This window comes from Sminthopsis crassicaudata, chromosome 3 (genome assembly GCF_048593235.1).
Source record: "Sminthopsis crassicaudata isolate SCR6 chromosome 3, ASM4859323v1, whole genome shotgun sequence".
Classification (NCBI taxonomy): Eukaryota; Metazoa; Chordata; class Mammalia; order Dasyuromorphia; family Dasyuridae; genus Sminthopsis; species Sminthopsis crassicaudata.
This window is the reverse complement of record NC_133619.1, coordinates 300,209,491-300,233,300: the sequence shown is the minus strand read 5'-3', so window position 1 is coordinate 300,233,300 and position 23,810 is coordinate 300,209,491. Positions and strand designations below refer to the sequence as shown.

The window sequence follows — 23,810 nt, the reverse complement described above, 5'->3', positions numbered from 1 at the left end:
TTAAGTTCAGTTTTAGGAAAACAGGAGATCAAAAGTACTGTGAAACATTTTGAGAGAAGCTACTTGGCTGTTTATATGATTGAGGTAAATTTGAGAACATATTGGCAGCATTTTCACTGAAATAATAAAATTTCCAGAAATGTGATATTCATCGGCTTGAGGAAGGCCCCCCCACTACAGCAGTTCTCACTAGAGAGGAAGGACTCAAATACTATAAGATCATGCAGACTGTCCGTCGGATGGAATTGAAAGCAGACCAGCTATATAAGCAAAAGATTATCCGTGGGTTCTGCCACTTGTATGATGGTCAGGTGAGTAGAAATTTGGTAAGAATGTGATATTTGGATATTGTTATCTATATTTGTTAAAAGTTGAATTTTAAGACCTGTTATGATTAAGTGTTAAAGGTTTGAGATAAGCTCTTATCTTGTGAATTCAGTAATTCGTGTGGAAGGGTCTTTTAGTCAGAAAAAATGAATTAAATAGCATCTGAGTTAATAAAGTTTAGCAATTTCATGGTACTAATCATTGAACCAGTTATTTTTACCTTCCTTAAAAAAACTAGGAAATTGATCGTTTTTATTTATTTAACTGTTTTGAAGGGGGGGGGAAAACGACTTGACAAAAATGCCGCTCAATTCAAGTCAACCAGTAGACAGTGCAACTGAACCAAAAACCAAATAGTAGGAAACTTGTTAATCTAGTATATAAAGAACTATAGGGAACTTTTATTTTTAAAGTAATGTCTTTTTGCTAAGTGAAATGAGGCAGAATCAGATCATTGTATATGGCAACAAGAAGAATATATGATGATCAGTTCTGATGGACAGGCTCTCTTCAGCAGTGAGACAGTTCAGGCCACCAATGATCTTGTGATGGAGAGAGCCATCTATATCCAGAGAGAAGACTGTGGGAAGTTGAATATGGAGTACAACATAGCATTTTCACTTTCTCTCTTTTTTTACCCTGTTTGAGTTGATTTTTCTTGTGCAGGAAGATAATTGTATAAATAAGCATTTAAAAATGCTATCTTTTTATGATATGTAATGCAAATTTTAAAGTCAGTTATAATTATTTAGTTCTTCTGCTGTACCAAATTTCCATAACTCCTGCCATTTTTTGGTTTGTTTCTCCTTCAACCTTAGGGTGTTTGGGAGTGGGTCAAGACTTAGCTTGTACTTTTTTTCCCCCTTACCTGCACTAATTTCTAATAGGGTAGGAGTATTATGTGAATATAGAGCTATCCTGAAATGTGTCTGTACCTTTGGAGCTTTCAAGCTTTGTATATTCTAATGGGGATATCAACTAATGTTCTTAGAATTGAGGCAGAAGGGAAGGAGGTGTTTTTTTGTTTTTTTGTTTTTTTTTTAATCTTGTCTTATACTTGCTTAATTTGAAAACTTTTGACTTAAAATGCTCAATTCCTCAGTTTTGCAGGTTTGAGAATTTTTTATTTATGGACATTGTTAGTATCTCCCCCCACTTGATTTAAGAACTATATTGAGTTTGTTTACATGCTTTTAGTATGATTAGCTTTGCATTTGGGAGGGGGGCAAAGGGTATCTTTTGAAAGGACAGAACTTAGTTTATAGAAGAGAAATTTTGTGTTCTGCCATCGTATGTTTTAAATTCTTATAAATAACCTAGTTATTCTACTTCCCTAGATAGAGCTAAATGTTTTAAAAATTCCCTAATGATCCCTTTTTTTCTTTAACACAGGAAGCTTGTTGTATGGGGCTTGAAGCTGGCATAAATCCTACAGATCATGTTATTACAGCCTATCGAGCTCATGGCTTTACATATACTCGTGGACTTCCTGTTCGAGAAATTCTGGCAGAGCTTACAGGTTTGTTTTTTATAAAAAGGATAAGTATTGAAGTAATTATCATAAAGTCCCAGGTTTTATGTTTTTTCCCTATGAAATGATTGTTAGAAGACATGATATCAGAAACTTTCTCTTTAAAAGGAAAATACTTTGTTACAAGGTAAGATTCTTTGAAATGGGGATGGGTATATTTTTGTGTGTTTATGTCATCTTATCTTGCCCTGCATAGTAATAAACTCAAGGCTTTAACAGTGTCCCAATTTTATTCCTAAAATGGGAATTGGTGACACAATGTCAAAGTTTTAATAGTAAGAATTAAATAATAATCATCCTCTAATACCACATTTTGGCAAATATCTGAGACTCTAAAAATCTGTGCCTTAATGGGTTTTGGTTGGCTAAGAAGCCTCTGAGCCATGTCCTGGCAAATGTTCTGGCCGTTGTGACCTAGCCAACAAGTTTTAGATCATACATAATCTGTGGATTAGGATGCACATAAGGGCAATATCATAGTGTCATAGATTTAGAGCTGGAAGAATCCATGGAGGTCATTATATCCAGCCATCTCATTTTCTAGATGAACGATCTAAGGGGTTGAGGGAGAAAGAAGGGAGATAGGTAACTTGGCCCCAATCTCATGCCATGGTATGGAGCACAGTGGCTTTGAGCACAAGTCCTTTGAGTCTTATTGTAGCCCATTTGACACTGCACCAACCTGAAAAAATTAGAGATGACTTGGAATATTAAGGTATAGGAACCAAAAGTGTGATTCTTCCTCTACTCATAAGATTAACACCACTGTATCTCTTAACTTCAGAGAAGGTAGAGTAGTCTTGGGGTTGATTGACTTTGCTAGGATCCCACAGCCAGAGAAAGAGAGTGTGTGTTTGTTTGTTTGTTTGTTTGTTTGATGGGACCTCATCTCCCTGCCTCTGAGATTAGCTTATTTAATATACTTTGCTTTATCCTTTGGTAACTGACAAAATAAGGTGGAAAAGCCTAAATATTGTCTGTTTTGGAGAAGGAAATGACAAACCTTCCTAGTTTTGACTTTGCCAAGAAAATCCACTGGCTAGTACTAAAATTCTAAAAAGAAATGATATTGTAAGATGAGCCCCTCAGGTTGGAAGAGCCTCATGCTCTTTGTATTATGGGATCATGAAGAGACAGGCACGAGAAACTGTCTCCTTTGATACACTACGGGATTGCTTAAAAAAGTCCAACTTAAAATTAGTTCTCCCTTAAGGGATCATAAATGATCCCTGGAAATCCTACTTCTGTTTCCTGTGTTACTACTTTTCTTGTCACTGGGACTCTAAAGCTGAGTATGAACAAAGAGAATGGGTGGAATCTGGAACCAGTGTAAATTCTTAGCAGTCTGGGCACCGTGGGAGGTAGAAAATGCAGAGAAAGGCCAAGAAATAGGAGAAGATCCCACTGTCAGCAGAGAATTTGCTGTTGAATGGTTGAGTTTAGAGAGAAATAGGCAAGTGCTGAATAAGTGGAATTGTGCTTAGATTTCTAAAGAATGAAACCTTGTAAAGATAATTGTATCTTTCACTTGTAGGAAGAAGAGGGGGATGTGCTAAAGGAAAGGGAGGATCTATGCACATGTACGCCAAGAACTTCTACGGTGGCAATGGCATTGTTGGAGCTCAGGTATTCTGAGTCACCAGAGTTTCCTGGGGTGGATGGAAGAACAAAATTCTACAGCTGCTTCCTAGGCCTGATCTTGACACGAGACTTTTCAAAAAGAAAATTTTCCTTTGAGGTCTTCATAGAACAGCCTCTTTTTGAGCACTGTATCATATGTTCTCATGTGCATGTACACACATTGCATTTCCTTTTCAGTCTTCCTGATTGAAATCATTCCTTCATTCATTGCTCATTATTTCCCCTCCACAATCTCTCTTTTACAACTCTAGAATCAAAGAAAAATTGTGCTCTTTATAGCCCCCCCCCCCTCACCTCTTGGTTTATTTACTTTTGACTACCTGCCCCATGGCCTATTTGCTGCTCCACCCCCTTTCTCTGCTCTCTCATATTGGCTGGTTCCCAGAGAGCTCTTGGCTCCATTGATCAAGCCCCGGACCTGGAGTGAAGGCCCAAGCTTCAATCCAGCCTCAGACACTTACTAGATGTGTGACCTTTTCTATTTCCTTATATGTGAAATGGAGATAATAACAGAAGCTATCTCACAGGATTATTGTGAGGATCAAATAAGATATTTGTAAAGTGCTTCACACACTGCCTAGCATATAGTGCTTGATAAATTCTTGCTCCCTCCCGTATCTGAAATGCTTTGTCTCAACTCTACCCCCTCAGCCATTAGGACATCCCCTCTTCATCCTGCTTTATGTATGTTATATATAATATTCAAGTGTCATGTTATCTCCCCATTGCCATCTAAGTTCCTTAAGGACAGATTATTTCACTTTTGTCTTTATCTCTTCAAACATATAAAATAAGCATTTACTGAATGTTCATGATTGATTTCTTGGCTTTGGAGTCTGGACTTTGATTTTAATCTCACTTCTGCCACTTGTGACTTTGGAGCAATCCATTTAAAACTCCAGGTTTTGTTGTTTGCAAAAAAAAAAATGTGATTGGAAATATGTTAATCTTGTGATACTTTAAATAGCAAACCTCTTTGTTAGATAGGCCATGAAGTCAACCCTTGATTTGTGTTTCAATTATTATCTGCTTTAAGTTAATCACAGAAACCTGAGATTTCCTTACTGGTAGTCAGAATCTACTAGATAGGAGGGGGTAGGGAAGAGAAAATGAAGTAGTTTTAATGATATTGCCTTAGTGATTAATGAACAGATCTGCTTATATTTCCAGACATTTATAATTGAACTAATCTTACTATTTTATACTCTCGTCTCACCAGTGAGTATAAATTATCAAGAAATGATGGCTAATCACCTAATTTGGGGAGGGGAGTGAAGCAATTGGGGTTAAGTGACTTACACAGTTCATAAGTGTTAAATATCTTAGACTAGATTTGAACTCATGTCCTTTTGACTCCAGAGCCATTTCTTTATGTACTGTACTATCTAGCTGTCCAACAGTTAATAATTTTTAGTTGTGCTTGTAAAGTGTTTATTACAATTTCTGTTAACATTCATAATGTAATATTTAAGAAAAAACCTGACATTGCATTTACTTGTGTTTCCTTCATTTTCTGAAAATTATTTTAATGGGGTCAGAAGAAAAACACCAAACTTTATTTACCGTGCATTTCAGATATTAATTCCTTCTGATGGTTTGCTCTAGCTCTGTTCTGCTCTTAATTTTAGGTACCTCTAGGAGCTGGTATTGCCCTCGCCTGTAAGTACAATGAAAAAGATGAGATTTGTTTGACTTTGTATGGAGATGGTGCTGCTAATCAGGTTAGTGGATATTTTTTTTTCTTAGTATTATGGTAATAGATTATAGTTGAACTAATTAAGTTTTTAAAAGAAATTATATGCCCATTTATTGCTAGGAATCATTAAACAAAATCTGACATGTTTAGTTTTTATTTTAATATTACTGGTGTGTCCACTTTGTTGTTGTTTTTTTAATCATTAGGAGAATTTGCCAGGGATTAGACTAAGATCACAATGTTCCCAATATTCCTTACTGCTTAGCAGGCCTCTCTCTGACCTGTCTTATCCTGGGAATCAATAGTAATATTTGGAATGAAACTTGAGCTTTAAGCTAAATTATCTTTTTAGATTTATCTTTTCTGTAATGGGCTCTTTACTAAATTAATTTAAAAGTGAAAGAAGACAGTTCTTACTTTATATAATTTCACTTTGGGAAAAATATTTCCTGCCTATTCCAGGCTGTAGCAGTAGCATCACTGTGCTCTCTTCCCAAAGCAAGGGGGGAGCAGTGTTTAACTTACATTAAGCAAAAACTAATTATAGATGCTGATTTATTTGGTGAATTGCTTTGTTGTAGAGCAATATAGTTTTTATTAAGCTATAAGTTATTCTTAAAGTTTGATTAAAACAACTGGATCTTAGAAAGAAGGATATTTCCCCTGGGTAGAGTAGCATCTTTTTAAGAATGTTAGTGAGGCAATGTGATATGTTATATAGTACATAAACTTGGACTCAGGAGACCTTCAGTTCAATTCTACCCTCAAATGTTTATCAAATAAATAATCCAGGCATATCACTTAACTTCAGTTTTATTCATCTATAAAATAAGGATAAAAACTTCCATTTAGGGTTGTTGTGAGCATAAAATGAGTGTAAAGTATTTTGCTTCCCTTTAAGTGATTAAATAAGTGGGAGTTATGGAGAAGTTTTAATAATAATTTAAGGAACATATTTTGAACTGTGCAAATTTTTTTAGGGTCAAATATTTGAAGCTTACAATATGGCAGCTTTATGGAAATTGCCTTGTATTTTCATTTGTGAGAATAACCGATATGGAATGGGAACTTCTGTAGAGAGAGCAGCAGCCAGCACTGACTATTACAAAAGAGGAGACTTTATTCCAGGAATAAGGGTAAGCACATTAATTACATCTAATTCCAACATGTTTTTCTTAAATAAACTTAATTCTTGTTATCTTAACACATTGGCCAAGTAATGTAAAATTGTACTGGATTTGAGATTGTAATTTTTCTCGGTTTATAACAGGTAGATGGTATGGATGTTCTGTGTGTTCGTGAAGCAACAAAATTTGCAGCTGCCTACTGTAGATCAGGAAAGGTAAGGCCATTGGATTCTTCCCCTTCCATCTCATTATAAGCAGATCCAGTATTTCACATTGTTTTTGCCAGTCTTAGCATTGGAAAGTAGCCCTATTAGTCAAATCAAGAAACATTTATTAAATACCTAATATGTGCCAATCACTATGCTAGGTACTAGGTACAATTACAGAGAATAAAACAGCTTTTACCCAACCCTTTTTTCCCTTTTTATTCCAAATTCTTGCCTCATCACCTTATTAGCCCATTAGAGTTATAAGAGAGTCAAGAATTTAGGATAGCAGTGCTTAAAATAAGTTTCCTAAATAGACGTGGGATTTGGCTATTTCAGGCCAGGGGTAGGAAGTGGGGGGGGGAGGGGCAAGGGGCTACAAATTATATGGTTTCAGTAGATCAGCAATTATCAAAATAAAGGACATAAGATTTTGTCCTAAAAAGTTATTAGGAATAAATTTGAAAGATTGGACCAACCACTTGATTGAGATTTTGCTTACCTTTCTATGTTTAGCAGTCCCCAACCCTTAAATAAAAATCATAGATACCAAGAGAGAGAGAACCTGAAGATTGACCTTTGAAATTACCCAAGTGCTTTCAGAACCTTAGGGGAAATACTTGGCCTCAGTCAATTTTTTTTTTTTTTTTTTAAACCCTTTGGTTTTACTCTGAAGCTTTATGTTTTCTTTGACATTCTCCTGGGTAAGAGGTTACTAATGACACTTGAGAAAGTAATGAAATGAAGAAAGTAAAGAGATGAAAATTAAGGAGAAATTATAATAGAGCAGAGAATATATTACAGTAACAATAGTTTATATTAATGTGAAGTGTTTTACTGTTAAAAGTATTTTATACACATTATCTCATTTGAGTCTCATACTATTTTGAGGAGATAGGTATTAAAAGTGTTTCCCCAAGGAAAGGCAAGTTTCAGTTTCCAGAACAGTCACACTAAGCTGCTCTGTTGGTGTTTTCTCTGTGGGACAATCCATTTCAGTGGGCCAGCTTTTGTTGCCATCAATTTAATATGGAATGAGGAGAAAGGGGAATTTGGGGTGAATATTTTCAATTTTTTCCATGGATTATGAGGTGAAATCTTAAGCATAGAGGATGGAGGAAAGAGGGAGGCTTGAAATCAGAAGTAAAAGATTTGAATCAATTGCTGACAAGTAGAATAAAAAATCAGGGAGGAGTAGAATAATTGCCTTGCTTCAGTAAGAGCCCAATTAAGATATAGTGAAATAAAATTGTAGTCAGCCCCAAAAAATACTTTTGTGTTTTCTTTAGCTTCATTCATTAGCCTGCAAATGAAGTGCCTAGGATTATTCCAGAATTGTAGTTTGGCAGGTGAACAGTTGTAGAACAAGCTAGCAAAAGATTAGAGAATAGAGCATACTGTAAATTTGCTGTATTGAGAAGTCAGGCTCTAGTGTAGGTAATGGCCTCAAAAAACAGGTCACAGGACCAAGAACAGGGTTAGGGATTATAATACAGAAGGAATAATAAAAGGCTATGATCAGATAAGGAAATTTGGAAGATGGAAGTGAAGTACTTGTAGGTCATGGGACCAAGATTATAATCATCTCTGTGTATCTTGAGGAGTAGGAAATGTGAATTACATAGATTAAGGGCCTGGCAGGTTGGACAATATGAAGGAACACTGGTGTTCTAGATAGGAAGATGGGTAGAGAGAAACTGACTCAAAACACTCAACTGAATGAGGGTCAAGAAAGCTATCTAGGAAATGTTCATAAATAACAAATCACCACAGGCTGATTTCACTGGTAAATTTGTGTAGCCTGATTATAGCAAAGGCTGCTTTATGAGGTGGTAGAATCTGGAAGTAGCGTTGAGAGATTAGGAGTATTCCAAATTCCCTGCCACAAACAGTGAATTCCACAAAAGTGGAATCGGTGCTAGAAAAGGGTACCCAGGAATATCTTATCAAGAGAAAGCCAGGTGTCAGTTCCACAAGATGAACTGAGTAAGAAAGGAAGAAGTTATTTCTTTATTATGAAATACTTATTCTGGAGGATGTAATGGAAGGAGTAAGCAGATCTAGGAGTAGATGAGAGTAAAGAAGTAGTTGGAGATGGAGAACTACATTTATACATTGGCAACTTAAGGATTCAGAATCACTGAGGTACAGATAATATAAGGGGTAAATTAACCATTGAATCCAGGCAGTCTTTAGTTGCGGAAAAAGGTTGAAATAAGATGAGAGTGGGATATGATTAGACTGTCAAAAGGCCCATCCTAGAAGTCCATTCTTAGTGATATATGATAAGGGTGTATTTTACAAAGTCCCAGGAGGTCCACTTAGGCAAGAAAAGGCAAAGGAGTCCAAAAAGGAGGCTTAATAGTCCTGGAAAACCCAGTGACGATATTAAAATGCAAGAGGAGCTCTTATCAGAGCAGGCCAGCAATAGAAAAGGCGCTGGAGGTTACAGAGAAGTAGGTGGATATTGTTCTTGGCTGACTTGTCAATAGTCCTAGAACTGCAGAATCAACAGGCAAGTGGTTGAATATTATCCCTAGACCTAGGAAGAAGGCTCTAAAGATAAGACATTAGTACTGAGAGACAGCATGAACTATGAGGGGAAAGGGCAGCTTTGCTGCTTCTTAAATGTGACTAGCATTCTTTACCTTTCCAAAACAATGGCATTTTAGGCATGTTTTATCTAGAATGTATATAAAGAATATAACATTTTAATATGCAATAGAATTCAGCGATTTTGAAAATACTTTCCAAATTGTTAATCAGTTTCAGTGAATGCAGATTTTAAGTTTTATTCAAATGAATGACTTTCATATTAATGTGTCATAGAACACTTCTTCCTCCTTATTTAAAATAAGCTATAACTGTATAGTTTGAATTCCTTAAGGTTAAAATTTTTCTAAAGGCAATAGAAATTAAGTGTTAGAATTTAGATCAATCATGCAAACATTTTGTAGAAAGTATGGGTAAAGATTCATTTTAGTTTAATCATCAAGCATTTATTAAATACCTATTATGTTCCAGGCTCTATGCTAGGCATTGGGGAAACAAAGGCAGAAATGAAACTACCTGTCCTCAAGAAGCTTACATTCTACTGGGGGGAACCAGTATGTTTACAGATAAGTAAATACAAAATATATAAAGTGACTTTGGGAGGAGGGGAGTAGTAATCAATGGGGTAGTCAGAAAAAGATCTTTTGTAGAAGGCAGCATTTAAATTGAGTCTTAAAAGTATGGATTCAAAGTGATTGTCCCAAGCCTGGGGCACAATCTAAAGAAAAAAGCAGAGGCACAGAGATGAGAGAGAAAAAAAAAAATAATATAGATGAGGAAGAATAAATTTACTAATTTGGCTAGAATGAGAGAACATGATGAATAATGTTCAGTCATTAGGACAGAGATATCTTCAAAAGAGTATTGAATAATACTCTTGGTAAATAATATTGCTAGTGATTGTGACATGAGCAGGAGGTGTAAAACTGGAGACAAAGATTCAGGAGTTTGTATAGAACAATCACTCTGAGGGCTAATAGTCCAGCAAAGGATTTTTAAATGGATGGAGTTGTAGTTGTTTCTGTTTTGGAAGGTCTTATCCCAGATTGCTAATTTTTAAAAAAAGGAAAAAGAAAGAAATCAAACAAGGCTGTCTCTTTGTTGTCTTAGACAAATTGAGATCTGGGAAAGACCTTGAGATCTCCCACTACATCTGGGGCCATTTTCATTTGCCTATTGGCATTAGACTCAAAAGACTGCTAGCCTTGTACAGCTGCACAGCCTTGCCACTTTTAAAGCTAGTTTATTTGCAAGTCAAAACATTGCTTCCTGGTGACATTGTTTCCAGGAACAAAGAGCAGTCAGGACCGCTCTGATCCAAGCCTGTGTAGGCAGCATAAGTTGTGTGCTTTATGCAAAGGTATTCAGCAGCATTCGAGTAGAAAGTAAGGAAATTGATGGTAGGCCAGGATTGTGGCTCAGCAAGGGAATGAATGGTAATAAGACAGTACAAGAATACATAGTTACCTTTATTTAGGGTCAAGATTTTGAAGGGAAGAGTGAACAGAGCAAGGATCCTGGTTGGAAAAAGCAGGAAGTGATGGATGGAATGACTGGAGATTGGAGTGAAGGCAGAGAACAGTCAAGAGATAATAAGTCAAAGGTGAAAATATAAGGACCAGATTATTGCTGGAGAAATTTTAGAGTTTAGAATTATAGAACACTTCTTTGTCTTGTGTTTGTCTGAGGTGGCAAGGCATTTGAAGAGGTAATGAACTAGAGACTCTAACATAAGGAGGAGGAAACATAGACCAAAGGAATATGGCTCTGGAAGCGTATGCCTTATTCAAAAGAACAAACTAGTTAGAAGGGAAAGGGCAGCTGTTTATTATCAGAGAGGAGCAGCCAAAAAAACAGAGTAACTATTAGTCATTTGGCCTTATTTGATAATTTTAGAAGGTTGAAAGTAGGAAGCTATTTTTCTGTACCTGATTCTGACCAACAGTGAGAAATTAGATGAAAGTTATACGTAACATTTAGTAGATTTCCAGTTAACACAATGCTGGGTGGAATTGTTTATAAACTGGTTGGCAGAATAAGGATCCCAAGGTCTTATCTATCTCATTCTCAGTCTAGAATGGTGAGCTTAATCCAACAGAGGAAATTTTTTAGGGATAAATATTTCTATTGCATTTGTATTCAGTCAGCATCACACATATGAAACATCAGGAGGTGGTGTGACCAGATTATCTGAAGAAATGCACTTTACCCCAAAGTATCAAGGGTTTTTATTGGCTTGCAAGCTCAAGAAGAGTCAGCCATCTAATAAATTAATCCCTAGAAAGTAGGATCCTACAGTAGGAAGGATAGTTCTACTATTCCATATCAGATCATATCTGAAGTACTATTCTGTTCTAGGTCCCACATTTGAGCAATGATGTTAGTAGTATAAGGAACATCCAAATTAGGATAACCAGTGAAAAGAATTCTGAACTTAAGCTTACAGGATCCAAGTTCAGATCATGAGCCACTTCTCTGTGTAAATCACTTGACCTCCCTGAATCTTAATTTCCTAATTTGTAAAATGGAGGATTGGACTAGATAACTTTGAAGATTCATTCAAACTCTGGGCCATGATCCTTAGCTTGGCCTATAAAAGGAAATTGGAGAATGGGAAAGATTGTTCTTTGTTTCATGTATTAAGAGGGACTTCAGAGGACAAAATTAGACCCAACTTAGATATATCTCTGCATTTGAACCCAAAAAATATTTGAAACACATATCCTGTTTTCTTTTTTCATTCATGTTTTCTTCATCATGCAGGGCCCCATGTTGATGGAACTACAGACATATCGTTATCATGGACACAGCATGAGTGATCCTGGTGTCAGGTATAATAAGAGGACTCTTTAAGTGTGATCTCTAATTTTATTTAAAATAGAAATTTGAGAAAGGTTCTTTAGGGTTTTATATACATGTCGTCATCATCATCATCATCATCATAATATTGAAAAAGGGGAAATTTCAACAATTGGGCTTTTTGATCTATAGTGCCAGATAATCATTTGGTGCTTTTTCCTTCCATTGAATTGTTACAGATATCAATATAACAGACAAATTACATCTTAAATATCTAATACTAACAAAATCAGTAATTGCAGTTCAACAGTATAGATTATGCTAATTTTCATTGCAATAAGAAATCAATGCTATAAAAGCTGTGTATATAAAATAATTTACACATGGGAGGATAGTTCTATTAAATTAAAAAAAAAAAAAAGCTTCCCTTGTGGAGTTCTTAAGCAAAGTCTGAGGAAAAAAATTATCTTTAGGAGATACTGAGAGGTAACTTGCCCAAGGTCATATAGAGACAAGATTTGAATCCAGATTTTGATTTCTTATCTAATCTGTACTTATCTGTTCTGCCTTAGTCTCATAAGTTAAATCTATGATCATTCAAAAGTGTTTGATTCTGCAGAGAAAGAATATTAATTGTCCAGATTCTGTTCAGTTAAATGAAGTTAACTAGAATTAGTCTATAAGTGGATGGGATTGGTCATTTGTCTGGCTATACAAATAGATAGTGAATTTAACAGGAAGGGATGAGTAGCATGAATTAGCTGCGATACTTTATTCTGTTTCTAGGGTTTTGTACGATATGTAAAAGTGTCGCTTCCCTCAGTCTTATGTCATAGTATACATACCCACATATCAAATACATTATTGTCAAACTAAACTTTGTTCCCTATTAGTTTTGATTCAATCATTTCTGGAATTAATTTCCAGCTGTCCCCCGGTCTTAATCTATTGAAATCCCTTCTTTCAAGGCTTCTTTATCCCATAGGTAAAAATGATCTCTCAAATTTCTCATAGTACTTTTACTCCCCCCATTATCAATAATTACTGCATACATGTTTCCCTTACTTCTGTATCTCCTTTTAGATTGTGATCCCCTAGATACTAAAGACTAAATTAATAACTTTCTAAATGTTTAGGTCAGGTTCTTTTTCCTTTGAGTTAGTGATTTTTCTGACAAATCAAAATGTAGTCAACAATTTGAATTATAATTCCCTGTATTTCAATAAAAGATAGCAAAATTTCTGAGATTTTTTTTTTTTTTTTTTTTTTTTTGCTTTAATATATTGACCAAATGTGTGTGATTTATATTTTGCAATGCTATCACTTCCTATTCTAGAAGAATTTCTCTTATAATGACTGTTTTACAATCTTTGTTTTACAACACAGTTATCGTACTCGGGAAGAAATTCAGGAAGTGAGGAGTAAGAGTGATCCTATCATGCTTCTAAAAGACAGAATGGTTAACAACAATCTTGCCAGTATTGAAGAATTAAAGGTAAGATCAATTTACAGTAGTCTAACATTCCTGTTTGAGCAAGTTTGCCTTTTTTTGTTGTTGTTCCTGGGTATATATATATATATATATATATATATATATATATATATATATATATATATATATTTTATGTCCTGAGGGAGGGAAAAGAGTAGAGGGGAAGAAGCTTGAGGTAAAGTTACCCCTAAACCCTAGAAAAGGACTTATTCCAGACCTAAAAAATCAGGAAGCAATCATTTTCTTTTTTTTCTTTTTTTTAACTGAAGCTCCTCAGTTAAGCTGCTGCTATTGCTCAAATATAGCAGAATTTATTATTAATAAAATTTTGAATGTAAGAATCTTAGATTCTTACATAAAATCACAGAAATATTTCAATTGACTGAAACTATAAACAGTGTACCATTGAAAGTAAGCATTTTCAAAAATGGTTTGAAATACTAACTCTAACTGAAATTTTTTGCCACATCTAGTTCTCATTATAAGCCTGTATTATCTTTTTAATTTGTAGAAATAATAGAAGTACCATTCACCATCCTTCATGTAATCAACAAGCAGCTAATGGCATTTTGTACATAGTAAATACTTAAAGAATATTGGTTTAATTAAGTCAATTAATTAAAGTTGGTTTGTTTAATTCAAATCCTCTTGACTTTTAAAGGAAATTGATGTTGAAGTAAGGAAAGAGATTGAGGATGCTGCCCAGTTTGCTACAGCGGATCCAGAACCACCTTTGGAAGAATTAGGCTATCATATCTACTCCAGAGATACACCTTTTGAAGTTCGAGGAGCAAATCAGTGGATCAAATACAAATCTGTCAGCTAAAGGAAGTATGTGTTGAATGTATACAAGGCCTTTAATGGAAATTTATCTTCTCAGTTTTAAGAAACTAATTGTTAGATCTAAGGAAAGGGGTGAACCTTCCAAAACCAAACATTTTGCATTGTCATTAGAAGATACTATGCCTTAAATTCAAGGTAACTAGTTACATCCATGCTATATTTATACATTATGTTAATTGTTTTATTAAAGGAATAGAACCAGTTAACTAGTTTGTGTGGTTATTTTACACTTTAATCCTGCCTTTAAAAAAAAATAGATTAGAAAAACTAGGGGGAAAAGTGACATAGCTGGAGAAAAATGCATTATCCCCAAGCACAAAACCCTTAACATACATTTTCTTTATTTGCTTAATTAGCATTTTGTGAACTTGAGGGAAACTCTACTTACTCAGTTCTTCCAAAAAATGATACACTCAGAAAGGAAAAAATGCTTTTAGTCTTCAAAACATAATTTATAATAACATGACAATTTAAAATGAACATTTCTGTCAAATGTCACTATGACTGATTTTATTAGAACAACTCTATTTACCTTTATGTTTTTGTAAGATGGAGTATTGAGTTTCCTTTCCCAACCAAATCATGTTTTAAAAATATAACAAGTGGGAAAAAATCAAATAATTTACTTTCTGTTTGTAAGTAAACACAAAGCTGTTTTTCTCTTGAAAACTATGTTCACATTTAAATTTCAAGTTTTTAAGAACAATAAGAAATATTCCTATACTGATTGTTTAAAATAGCTTATCTGTAAAAGTGCAGTACTAACAATTGATGGTTATTTGATTATACCTCTTCCTCTTTCACTCTCCCTGCAAGTGCTATAAAACATAAATATACATATTTCAATTAGTAAATTAAAATCTTATTTTTAAAAAATTCAGGTGGCATGTTTAAACCAAGATTCCTTTAGCTGGATATGACACAATTTTATATATATATAAAATTATCTTGTATCTATATATTTCAGTTTACATAAATGTAATCATTATTACATATATTCCAAATACCATCCATTTTTGTAAAATAACTACTTGTTTAATTGAACAATAAAACTATTGAACAATAATGCGTAAAAATTAGCAAAATCTGTATACATATTTACAGGAAGTTTAACAGAAATATGTGGAATGTTTAACTCATTCATTCCCACAGTTTTTTTGGGTTTTTTGTTTTGTTTTTACTGTGATTAAATCAGATGTTTGATTTGTGAGGGTTCACAAGGCTGTTGTCGGTGCTTTGAGACAGTGTTCCAGATTCTGCAGAGAAGACCACCACTATAAAGATTTGGGGGGGAAAAAAAGGTCTCATTAAACAAACGGACACATGTTCTGATCTTTAAGTCATTAGCTTTTAACAATTCATTAGAGGGTGTGACTTAGGTATTTAGGGTTAGAGTTGGCATTAGTTTAGTCAACATGGTTCACTTATTATAAATCTAAATCATCCAAGGAGCATAATCTAGTAGTGTGGTATAATTATGGTTTCATAAAATAGATGAAGAGTATCTCAGGAAGTGCTTCATTTTAGGAATAAAAAAAAGTAATGCCTTAGTCATTCTCCACTCAATAGCGTAGTTTTTAAGATGGAAAACTCAAGGATCCAGGGTACTCTTTAAGGCTTGATGCATCTCATTTGTGTCAAGGGCACCATTTATCTGGCTTACAACCTTGTACTAATCCCCGACTTTTAAGTCACTCATCTATCCAGTCAGCTGCCAAATCTTTCTGTCTGCTGCCTCCTCCCATAGCATCCCTAGTTCAGACCCCCTTCCTGCCTAATCAAGAGCTTTGGATTGGTTTCCCAGCCTCAGATTTCTCCTTTTAACCTACCATCCACACAGTCAACTGAACGTCCAACAATACATATTTAGATATGTAAAAAGCTCTCTAGCCTCACAACTCTGCAAGGTTATGGATTTATTATTCAAATTTTATAGACTGGGAAACTGAGGAAGGGTTTGTTTTTTTTTTTTTAAGTTCTTTGCTCAGGATCATACAGCTAATTATTTGAAGCAGGACTCGAATACAAATCTTCCTGACTCCAAGTCTACCACTTTCTCTCAGGATACCATCTAGCTGCCTCAGATTAATTTAAAGATAGCAAAAAAGTAAGGTTTCTTATGGACCTGTTAGTGTCATTAAAAGTTAGCATAATGCTACTAATTAAGTCAGGTCAGGAATATAGTAATTCTATTAAGTAACATTATTTAATTACTGTGCCATTGCCAAACAACTCAAATTATGATAGGCTGAATAGAAAGTGGTTGGTTAGAAGGGGAACTCAATGTAGGGAAAAAAAAAAAAGCTCTATCAAACAGTAAAAAATTTGTCTTTCAGAATTAAGTATATTCTTTTTATATTAGAGTGGCCAAAGAATTATAGAATTCCAGGTTTGGAAAAGTCCCTCTATAATAAATGTCAGACATGCTGCCCAAAAGTCACATCTGGTAAGCAACATTCCAGATTAAAATGTAATTGGGAAATACTGAACAAAGAATAGAAAAGGCTATTGCCCATCACCTGGCAATGGTCCATCAGCTGTTATCTAATTAAACTTTCAGAAACAATGTTTTAAGTTTTCTGAGTCAATATGTGGCCAACAGGGCCCTTAACAGTGTTAGTGGCCTTCATTCTTTTTTTCCTTTTTTTTAAAAATTTATTTTTAATATACATTGCTTTATGAATTGTTGGGAGAGAAGTCAACAAAAGGAGAGAACCATGGGAGAGATAAGAACCCAAGTCTTTCATAGTTGATCATTGCACATTCTTGCTGTGATTGTATAAAACATATTGCTGGTTCTGGCTCATTTTACTCAGTATCAGTTCATGTAAATCTTTCCAGGCCTTTCTAAAATCAGCTTGTTTATTATTTTTATAGAACAATAATATTCTATTATCTTCCCATAAACCATTTCCCAACTGGTAGGCATCTGCTCGTTTTCCAAATCTTTGCTGCCATAAAAGGAACTGCTGCAAACATTTTTGCACATGTGGGTCCTTTTCTCTCCTTTATGATTTCCTGGACCCAATGGCCTCCATTTCTATTGCTAAACCATTCCTCACTCTAGTTTCAGGTTTTCTGGGTTAGCTGGTTTTCTTCCAGCTTTGGTTTGAAGGTGTTCTTACCGAAGTCCAAGATATCGAAGGTCTTCTTTAGTGATATCATTAAGAATGTCATAAAGCGTGTAACCCTCTTCAACAATCTGAAAGAAAAACCAAATATATAAGAGGGAATCAACTTTTGAACCTAGCCTTTCCATAATTTTGTGGATATTTTACCTTTTCAATTGTATTAGCATCTGCTCCTTGTAATTTCAACCAGTCTGTGAGTTCACTATCTGCCTTGTGTACCTGTGATTCAAGAGGTCGTGTTGGAGTGACCAGATTATCTGTAACAATTAAAAATAATTTTATATAACACTAAGTGTGGTTTCTTCAAAAGGAGCCACAGCTGAATGTAGATATAAAATGGAAGCTAATTAAGGTTTTGCCATGGTAAGTCACAAAAGCTAAATGGCAGATCAGATCATCAGTTGCTATCATTGAGGCAATGAAAAGACCACTGACCTAGGAAGTCAGAGGACCGGGATTTAAATCTTATTAATGCTAAATGTTTCTGGCTGAGAAGTTTACTTGTGACACTTGGGGCCACAAATAAAGTGCAATCAGATAACTGAGAAACTGGGACAGGGTAGGTATGTGGGAGGAGACAGAGATGGCTTGAAGTCTACCTCCAGGGAAAGGGAAAGAGTCAGAAAGTGAGCAGAAGGGAAAGAAAGGGCTCAAAACATGAGCAGATAAACCAAGGGGGTTCCACATTGGGTAAACGAGTCCAGTCAAATAGGAGTAGATATTGCAAGACAAAGAAAATGAAATGGATACTTGGGCGGAGGATCCTGTAAATGTCCAAAGCAGAGCAGTGAATGAGTATTTTAGACCTCCCTTCTGTGACTAGCTAGGCCTTCTCACTGATCCTGTGCCAACCACCAGGAAGGACCAGGGACTTGCCATCTGTCCTACCACCTTTCTCCCTTTACACCAAGTCCTCCATCCAGGACCAGTGTGACTCCCACTCTGACAAAGATGATGATCAACAATGGAGCGAGCCCCAGAACAGAAGGGACCTGGTGACTACAACACTTTGAGCATTAGACAGAACCAAAGCCTTGCCTCTGCTTTTCCCTAACTTCCTCCTCTTGCTCAGGTACTTATCCCCAGTTTAATATTCTATATTCTCTAAGAGAAATAAGGCAGAAGTTCCCTAGTCTCTATGCTCAGTTTCCTCACACCTATGTCCTTATCTCACTCCAAGCTATCAATCAGCAGATACTTATGTAGCCTCTTAAACAGCAGGCTGTGAACTAAGTAAGCAATAGGCACAAAAAGAAAGGCCAAAAATGGTCCCTTCCCTTACGAAGTTTACATTCCATTTAGGGAAGCCACATGTAAATGAATGTTTTTTATTCACTGTGTCCCCCGATTCTGTTGATAACTCCTTTACGTTAGACATCTGTAAAATGGGGATAACACTGTATTTGTGAGGACCAAATGATATATTTATAAAAAAGCACTTTACAAACTTTATTGCAACATAAAGGCAGCAATCTATCAAACATGACCTCCCCTGGAAATTATGTCTTTTTTAAATTTAATTTTCTATATGTGTGTATTTTCCCCAAACCCTAACTCATCACATATACATATCCCCAGTAGAATATAACGTTCTTGAGGAAGTATTAGATTGTTTGGTTGTTTGTTTTGTCTTTGCATCCTCAGCCTCTAGCATAAGGCCTAGTAAGTAACATAATGTATAAGTAAGTACTTATTGATTCCTAGCTAATAACCAAGAAGAACAAAAGATGGTACAATTATCCCTTCCACATCATGCAGTTTCAATAATTATGGGCCAGTATAAGAAATTACATGGAGGGAGAGGGACAGCTGGGTGGCCCAATGGATAGAGCACCAGCCCTGAATTCAGGAGGACCCAAGTTCAAATCTGGTCTCAGACACTTAACACTTCTTAGCTGTGTGACCCTGGGCAAGTCACCTAACCCCAATTGCCTCAGCAAGAAAAGAAAAAAGAAATTAGATGGGAATGTGGGAGGGAGGTTTTGTAGAAGCCAGCAGATGACACAGAGCCTATGATAAAATACTTATCCAAATTTTATAATAAGATGCTATAAACAACCTATAAATGAAAAAAAAAATTAGATTTCTTTACTACTACAATTGGAGAGTCAAAAAAATGTGTTGTTATTTAAAAATTTTCCAGATTGTGGGAGGCACCCCTAATCCTCACAATATAGAAGGAATAACTAGTAACTAAAGTGTAAAAGAAAGACTGCTCCCAGGCCCAAAAAGACCCTAAAATTTAAAGAGGCTGATCATAGATTACAAGTGCATTTATTGTCTGAGAAGAATAACTTGCAAGGGGGCAGAGGAGAGTTCTCAGCTGCTCAAAGGGCAATGGGAAAAGATAATATAGTTTTTAGAGGCTTTTGAGCAGAGAGTGGGAGTTAAGGGAGAAGATATCTGTAGATACGATATGCCAAGGAGCAAAGGTTTTGAAGTAGTGAACAGGGTTCTGAGTCTGCGCTGCAGGTGAAGGTTTGCCTTGAGCTGGTCAAGACTGGTTGAGTAGTTTCTGGTAGCTACAGGCTTCTCCAATTTGGCTGAATTCACTCTCAAAGGATCATTGAAATGTCAGGCAGCCCTGGGCTTCAGAAGTCCTTCTGATTGTTGGTATTCCAATGTCCTGCTCCCCTGTAAAGAAGGGAGGCTCCAACATAATAAGCATTACAAAGCCCATGTTCACAAAAGATTCCAGTGTGAATGCATATTGTGATATTAATTAGATTATGTGATTTCTAATTAACAATGTTATATATATATATGTGTGTGTGTGTGTATATGTATAATGTAAGTGAAGTTAAGAAGCATGTTTAAGAGATAGAAACAAGGGCAAACATTATAAAGACCAGAAAAGGACCTTTTGCAATCATGGGCTGTTGACAAAAAGATTGTCAAGAAAGGAATGGGAACTGATGGGAAAGTGGTAAACGGCTAACAGAAAAACAGTAACTTGGAGCTAATCAATTCCTTTTCTGTTTTGTTTTCTGTCAGAGAGAATCACCTTCAAATAAGAAAACACAGATTGAAAATAGTGAAAAAATGGCAGTGAAGAGATGGTGGGAGAGAGAGCCTGTCTTCAAGTCGCCTGATTTTTACAGCTTTCTAAAAAAGGAATGAGGTGTATATTTTAAACTATAGACCAATGAAGTTGACGTAATTCCTCATAAGATTCAGGGATGGATTATTAAAGAAAACTTTTGAGAATGCTTTTAAAAAGTGGAAAAGGTGATCAAAGCACCTTATAACTCTGCCCCCTCCAGCTGAGTACCCAGGCATTCCAGATGTGCATCCCTTCATCATATAGCATGCACCGAAATCTCAGCAAGTAGAAAATTATCTCACCAGAAGATTTGGACCGTAACTGAAGGAGATACAATTCTTGAGTTTTCTGTTCAAGAGCCTGCCGTAGAAAACTCTGATATTCTCTCTCTTTTTGAACTAAGTGTTCCAAAAGCCTATTTAAAAATATAAAAATAAAAAAGTTATATATAATATATATACATTTCTTTGTGTAGAAAAAAATAAAGAATGGTCTAAGAATTAGTAGGGGACAGATTAGGGTGGCAATTGAACCATATCCTGACCCTAAAGGACCCTTTTTCTAATTGTTTACCCATGTTCAATGAATAACCACTCTTCCACTAAACTTTTAAATACAGGTATATCTAGTTCCATGTTGCTCCAACAACTGTTTGTCATTTTATAATAACCTTAAGATAACAGAATAATCTCTGCCATCATGTTCTATGTCTTAAGACCTCAAAGCTGAGACAAGCCCATCCTAGGATGGCCTGTACCTCAGAAATCTCCTTAATCCTTGTAGACTGTTTATATATTTAACCTATAATGCTATCTGCCCTCAAGTCAAATTTTTATGGAACCAATTAATTACATTAGGTTGAACAGACAGTAACAAAGAAAAGCATACATTTGTAGACAGAACACCTGGATTCCAATCACCAATCTGCCACTTACTACATTGTAACTGGGTGAGTCATTTTCCCTTTTTAGACCTCAATTTCCCTTTCCTTGCAAACTGAAGGTCCCCTTCAGTTTTAGATCTATGATTCTGGGACTCTTTACCAATATATCAAGAACCCTAAATTTCACTGGTTTGGGACACTTTTTGTGGAAACTCTTACCACCAAAGTTCACATAAACCTGTCTACCTAAAAACGGTTACAGAGTTTATCCGAGGTAAGATTTAAATTCAAGTCTCCCTGATTCCAAGTGTAGCTCTCCAACCATTATGCCCATTATACTTCTTAGGCATAGCTATAGTCAATAGATTTGTGATTTTATCAGTCTTTATGTTCCTTTCAATAACAAATATCACCATGCCTGCTCACATATAATGTGATACTAACTGGGCCCTCCCAAAAGTTTACTAAAAGGAGTCAACTCAGCATGATAAGGAAGTGTCCACAGTACAGAAAAAAGAAAGCCATTATGATTTCACTCTAACAGAGAAAAAAGAAACCAAGTGATTCAGCTCCTACTAGGAAAATAAGCATGTAAACAGCACTAAGTAGAATAGATCCAATGTTCCTCTTCTGCTTCTCCATCAGACTAAGTCACAAAATTTCAGATTTTAGGGCCATCAAATTCAACCCATATCATAATCATAATATAATATATATAATATGGGGTCAGCCAATCTCTGCTTAAAGACTTTAAGGAGTAAGAAGCCCTTGTCACCTTGGGCATCTCGTTCCATTTTTAGACATTTGTAAGATTTTCCTGATATCAAACCAAAGTTGGCCTTAGAACTTGTACCCAATGAACCTTTTACTGCTCTGTTAGAATCATCAGAACAAGTCTCTTCCATCTGATTGTCCTTCACAAAGTTGAATGCTATCATATCCCTGAGGCATCTCCATGCTAAACATTCCCAAATCCTTCAAATTATCCTCCTACACAAATTCAAAGTCCTTCACATTCCTGGTTGCCACTTCTAATACTCTAGCTTATCCTTGTTTGTGGCTCCCTAAAGCAAACACAATCTACACATGGTTTAAGTATAAAGGGACTATATTGCCTCCCATTTCTCAGAAGCAATGCTTGTCTTAACACAACTCAAGATCACATAAGCTTTTCAGGCTGACATCACAAACTGCTGACTCATAAAACCAAAGATCTTTTTCAGGCAAAATACTTTATCTCCCCCTATCCCCATACGTGTGAAGTTGGTTTGGTGTGTGTGTGCCCAAAACTTTTTATTTATCCCTATTTTGTCTTAATAGATTCAGTACAATGCCCCAATCTGTCAGAAACTTTTTATATCATCCTGATTCCACCACGTTGCAACCTGTTCCTCCCAAATGCCTATGATGATTTTATCTGAGTCATTGATAAGTATTCAATACTCTCAACACAGATACCTGGGACATTTCACTAGTGACCTTCTGCCAAACTGGTAAAAGGTATTCTCAATTAAGTGATGTTCTCATTAATTCTACATAACTTTTCATCAGGTAAAACCAGCCTTGGAATCTGGAAGACCGGATTTATATTCCACCTTTGATACTCTATGACCAATATAGCAGGAGTTCCCATTTGAGGTTTCCCAAACCAATGAAATCTCGGATTTTTGATGTATCAGCAAAGGGTTCTAGAATTATAGTTCTGAAACTTAGATGGCCATAATCCAACTCTTTCATGGCAATCCAGGCTCTCTAACTCCCAGTCTGGTGCTTTAACTTGCATTTTAGGGAAATGATCCCCATACATTTGACTTTCATTAATGCCCAATCTTGACTTTTGAACATCTGAGAAACTGCTATTCAGTATATATTCCTAGGAAGGACTTCTATCTAATGTCTTGAAAGTATTTACTTTTGAAGTCTAAATTAATGCTTAGGTTTGCTATCTGACATTAAAGCTAAAAAAAAATTCTTAAATAATGAGGGTCTGAGACAATATGATCTGATGACATTATTGGCAGCCACTTGTAGGCAAAGAAATAAAGTCAGCAGATCAAATCAGCAGCAACACAATTTCATTCCCAGTGTGGGTTACACCATGAATTCTCCAGCCTACTGATAGCGTTATCTGTGGAACAAAGACAAAAAGTAAATCCTCCTTCAAGGCTGTTGAGGTTCCCCTGGTTAAGAAGCCATTGCTTTCATGGGTCCGTACCTTCCTGACCTTGCCCGGGGTTGGTGTTGCAGCCTGGCACAGAAACTTATCATTATGGGAAATCACAAGTCATAGGCTAGAAGGAGGGTGGGAAATGGCGAGGCTTGGGGATGGTAAGGGCATCATTCTACTTAGAATGTGAATCATTGCACAGGAAGACCTGAGTTGAAATCCAGCCTCAAAGTTACTAGCTGTGTGCTCCCAGGCAGGTACTTAACCCTCATTAAACCTCTTTGTCTCAGTTTCCTCATCTATAAAATGGCAAACCGCTGCAGTATTTTTGCCAAGAAAATCCAAGACTTGGAGACAATTGAAATGACTGA

At 35.8% G+C, this 23,810-nt stretch overlaps 2 protein-coding genes across 6 annotated transcripts in view; one reads left to right on the top strand and one right to left on the bottom strand.

Annotated features, from left to right (window-relative positions):
- PDHA1 (pyruvate dehydrogenase E1 subunit alpha 1) overlaps positions 1–20,843 on the top strand; it is a 29,823-nt gene extending 8,980 nt beyond the window's left edge. For 2 of the 4 annotated variants that reach the window (XM_074300977.1, XM_074300975.1), the window contains 10 exons: positions 138–311; positions 1,720–1,846; positions 3,393–3,484; positions 5,128–5,220; positions 6,176–6,331; positions 6,466–6,537; positions 11,845–11,912; positions 13,267–13,375; positions 14,034–14,203; positions 20,341–20,843. In XM_074300977.1, the coding sequence (XP_074157078.1) occupies positions 138–311; positions 1,720–1,846; positions 3,393–3,484; positions 5,128–5,220; positions 6,176–6,331; positions 6,466–6,537; positions 11,845–11,912; positions 13,267–13,375; positions 14,034–14,198 (1,056 nt within the window). In that variant the 3' untranslated portion in view covers positions 14,199–14,203; positions 20,341–20,843. Of the gene's footprint in view, positions 1–137; positions 312–1,719; positions 1,847–3,392; positions 3,485–5,127; positions 5,221–6,175; positions 6,332–6,465; positions 6,538–11,844; positions 11,913–13,266; positions 13,376–14,033; positions 14,422–20,340 lie in introns of those variants that run through there. The other 2 variants (XM_074300976.1, XM_074300972.1) reach the window with 1 other exon arrangement.
- MAP3K15 (mitogen-activated protein kinase kinase kinase 15) overlaps positions 14,709–23,810 on the bottom strand; it is a 132,651-nt gene continuing 123,549 nt past the window's right edge. For both annotated transcript variants that reach the window (XM_074300970.1, XM_074300971.1), the window contains exons 26-29: positions 20,692–20,804; positions 17,494–17,603; positions 17,341–17,417; positions 14,709–15,489 (exon numbers count right to left, since the gene is read on the bottom strand). In XM_074300970.1, coding sequence (XP_074157071.1) covers positions 15,402–15,489; positions 17,341–17,417; positions 17,494–17,603; positions 20,692–20,804 — 388 coding nt within the window. In that variant the 3' untranslated portion in view covers positions 14,709–15,401. The remainder of the gene's footprint in view (positions 15,490–17,340; positions 17,418–17,493; positions 17,604–20,691; positions 20,805–23,810) is intronic.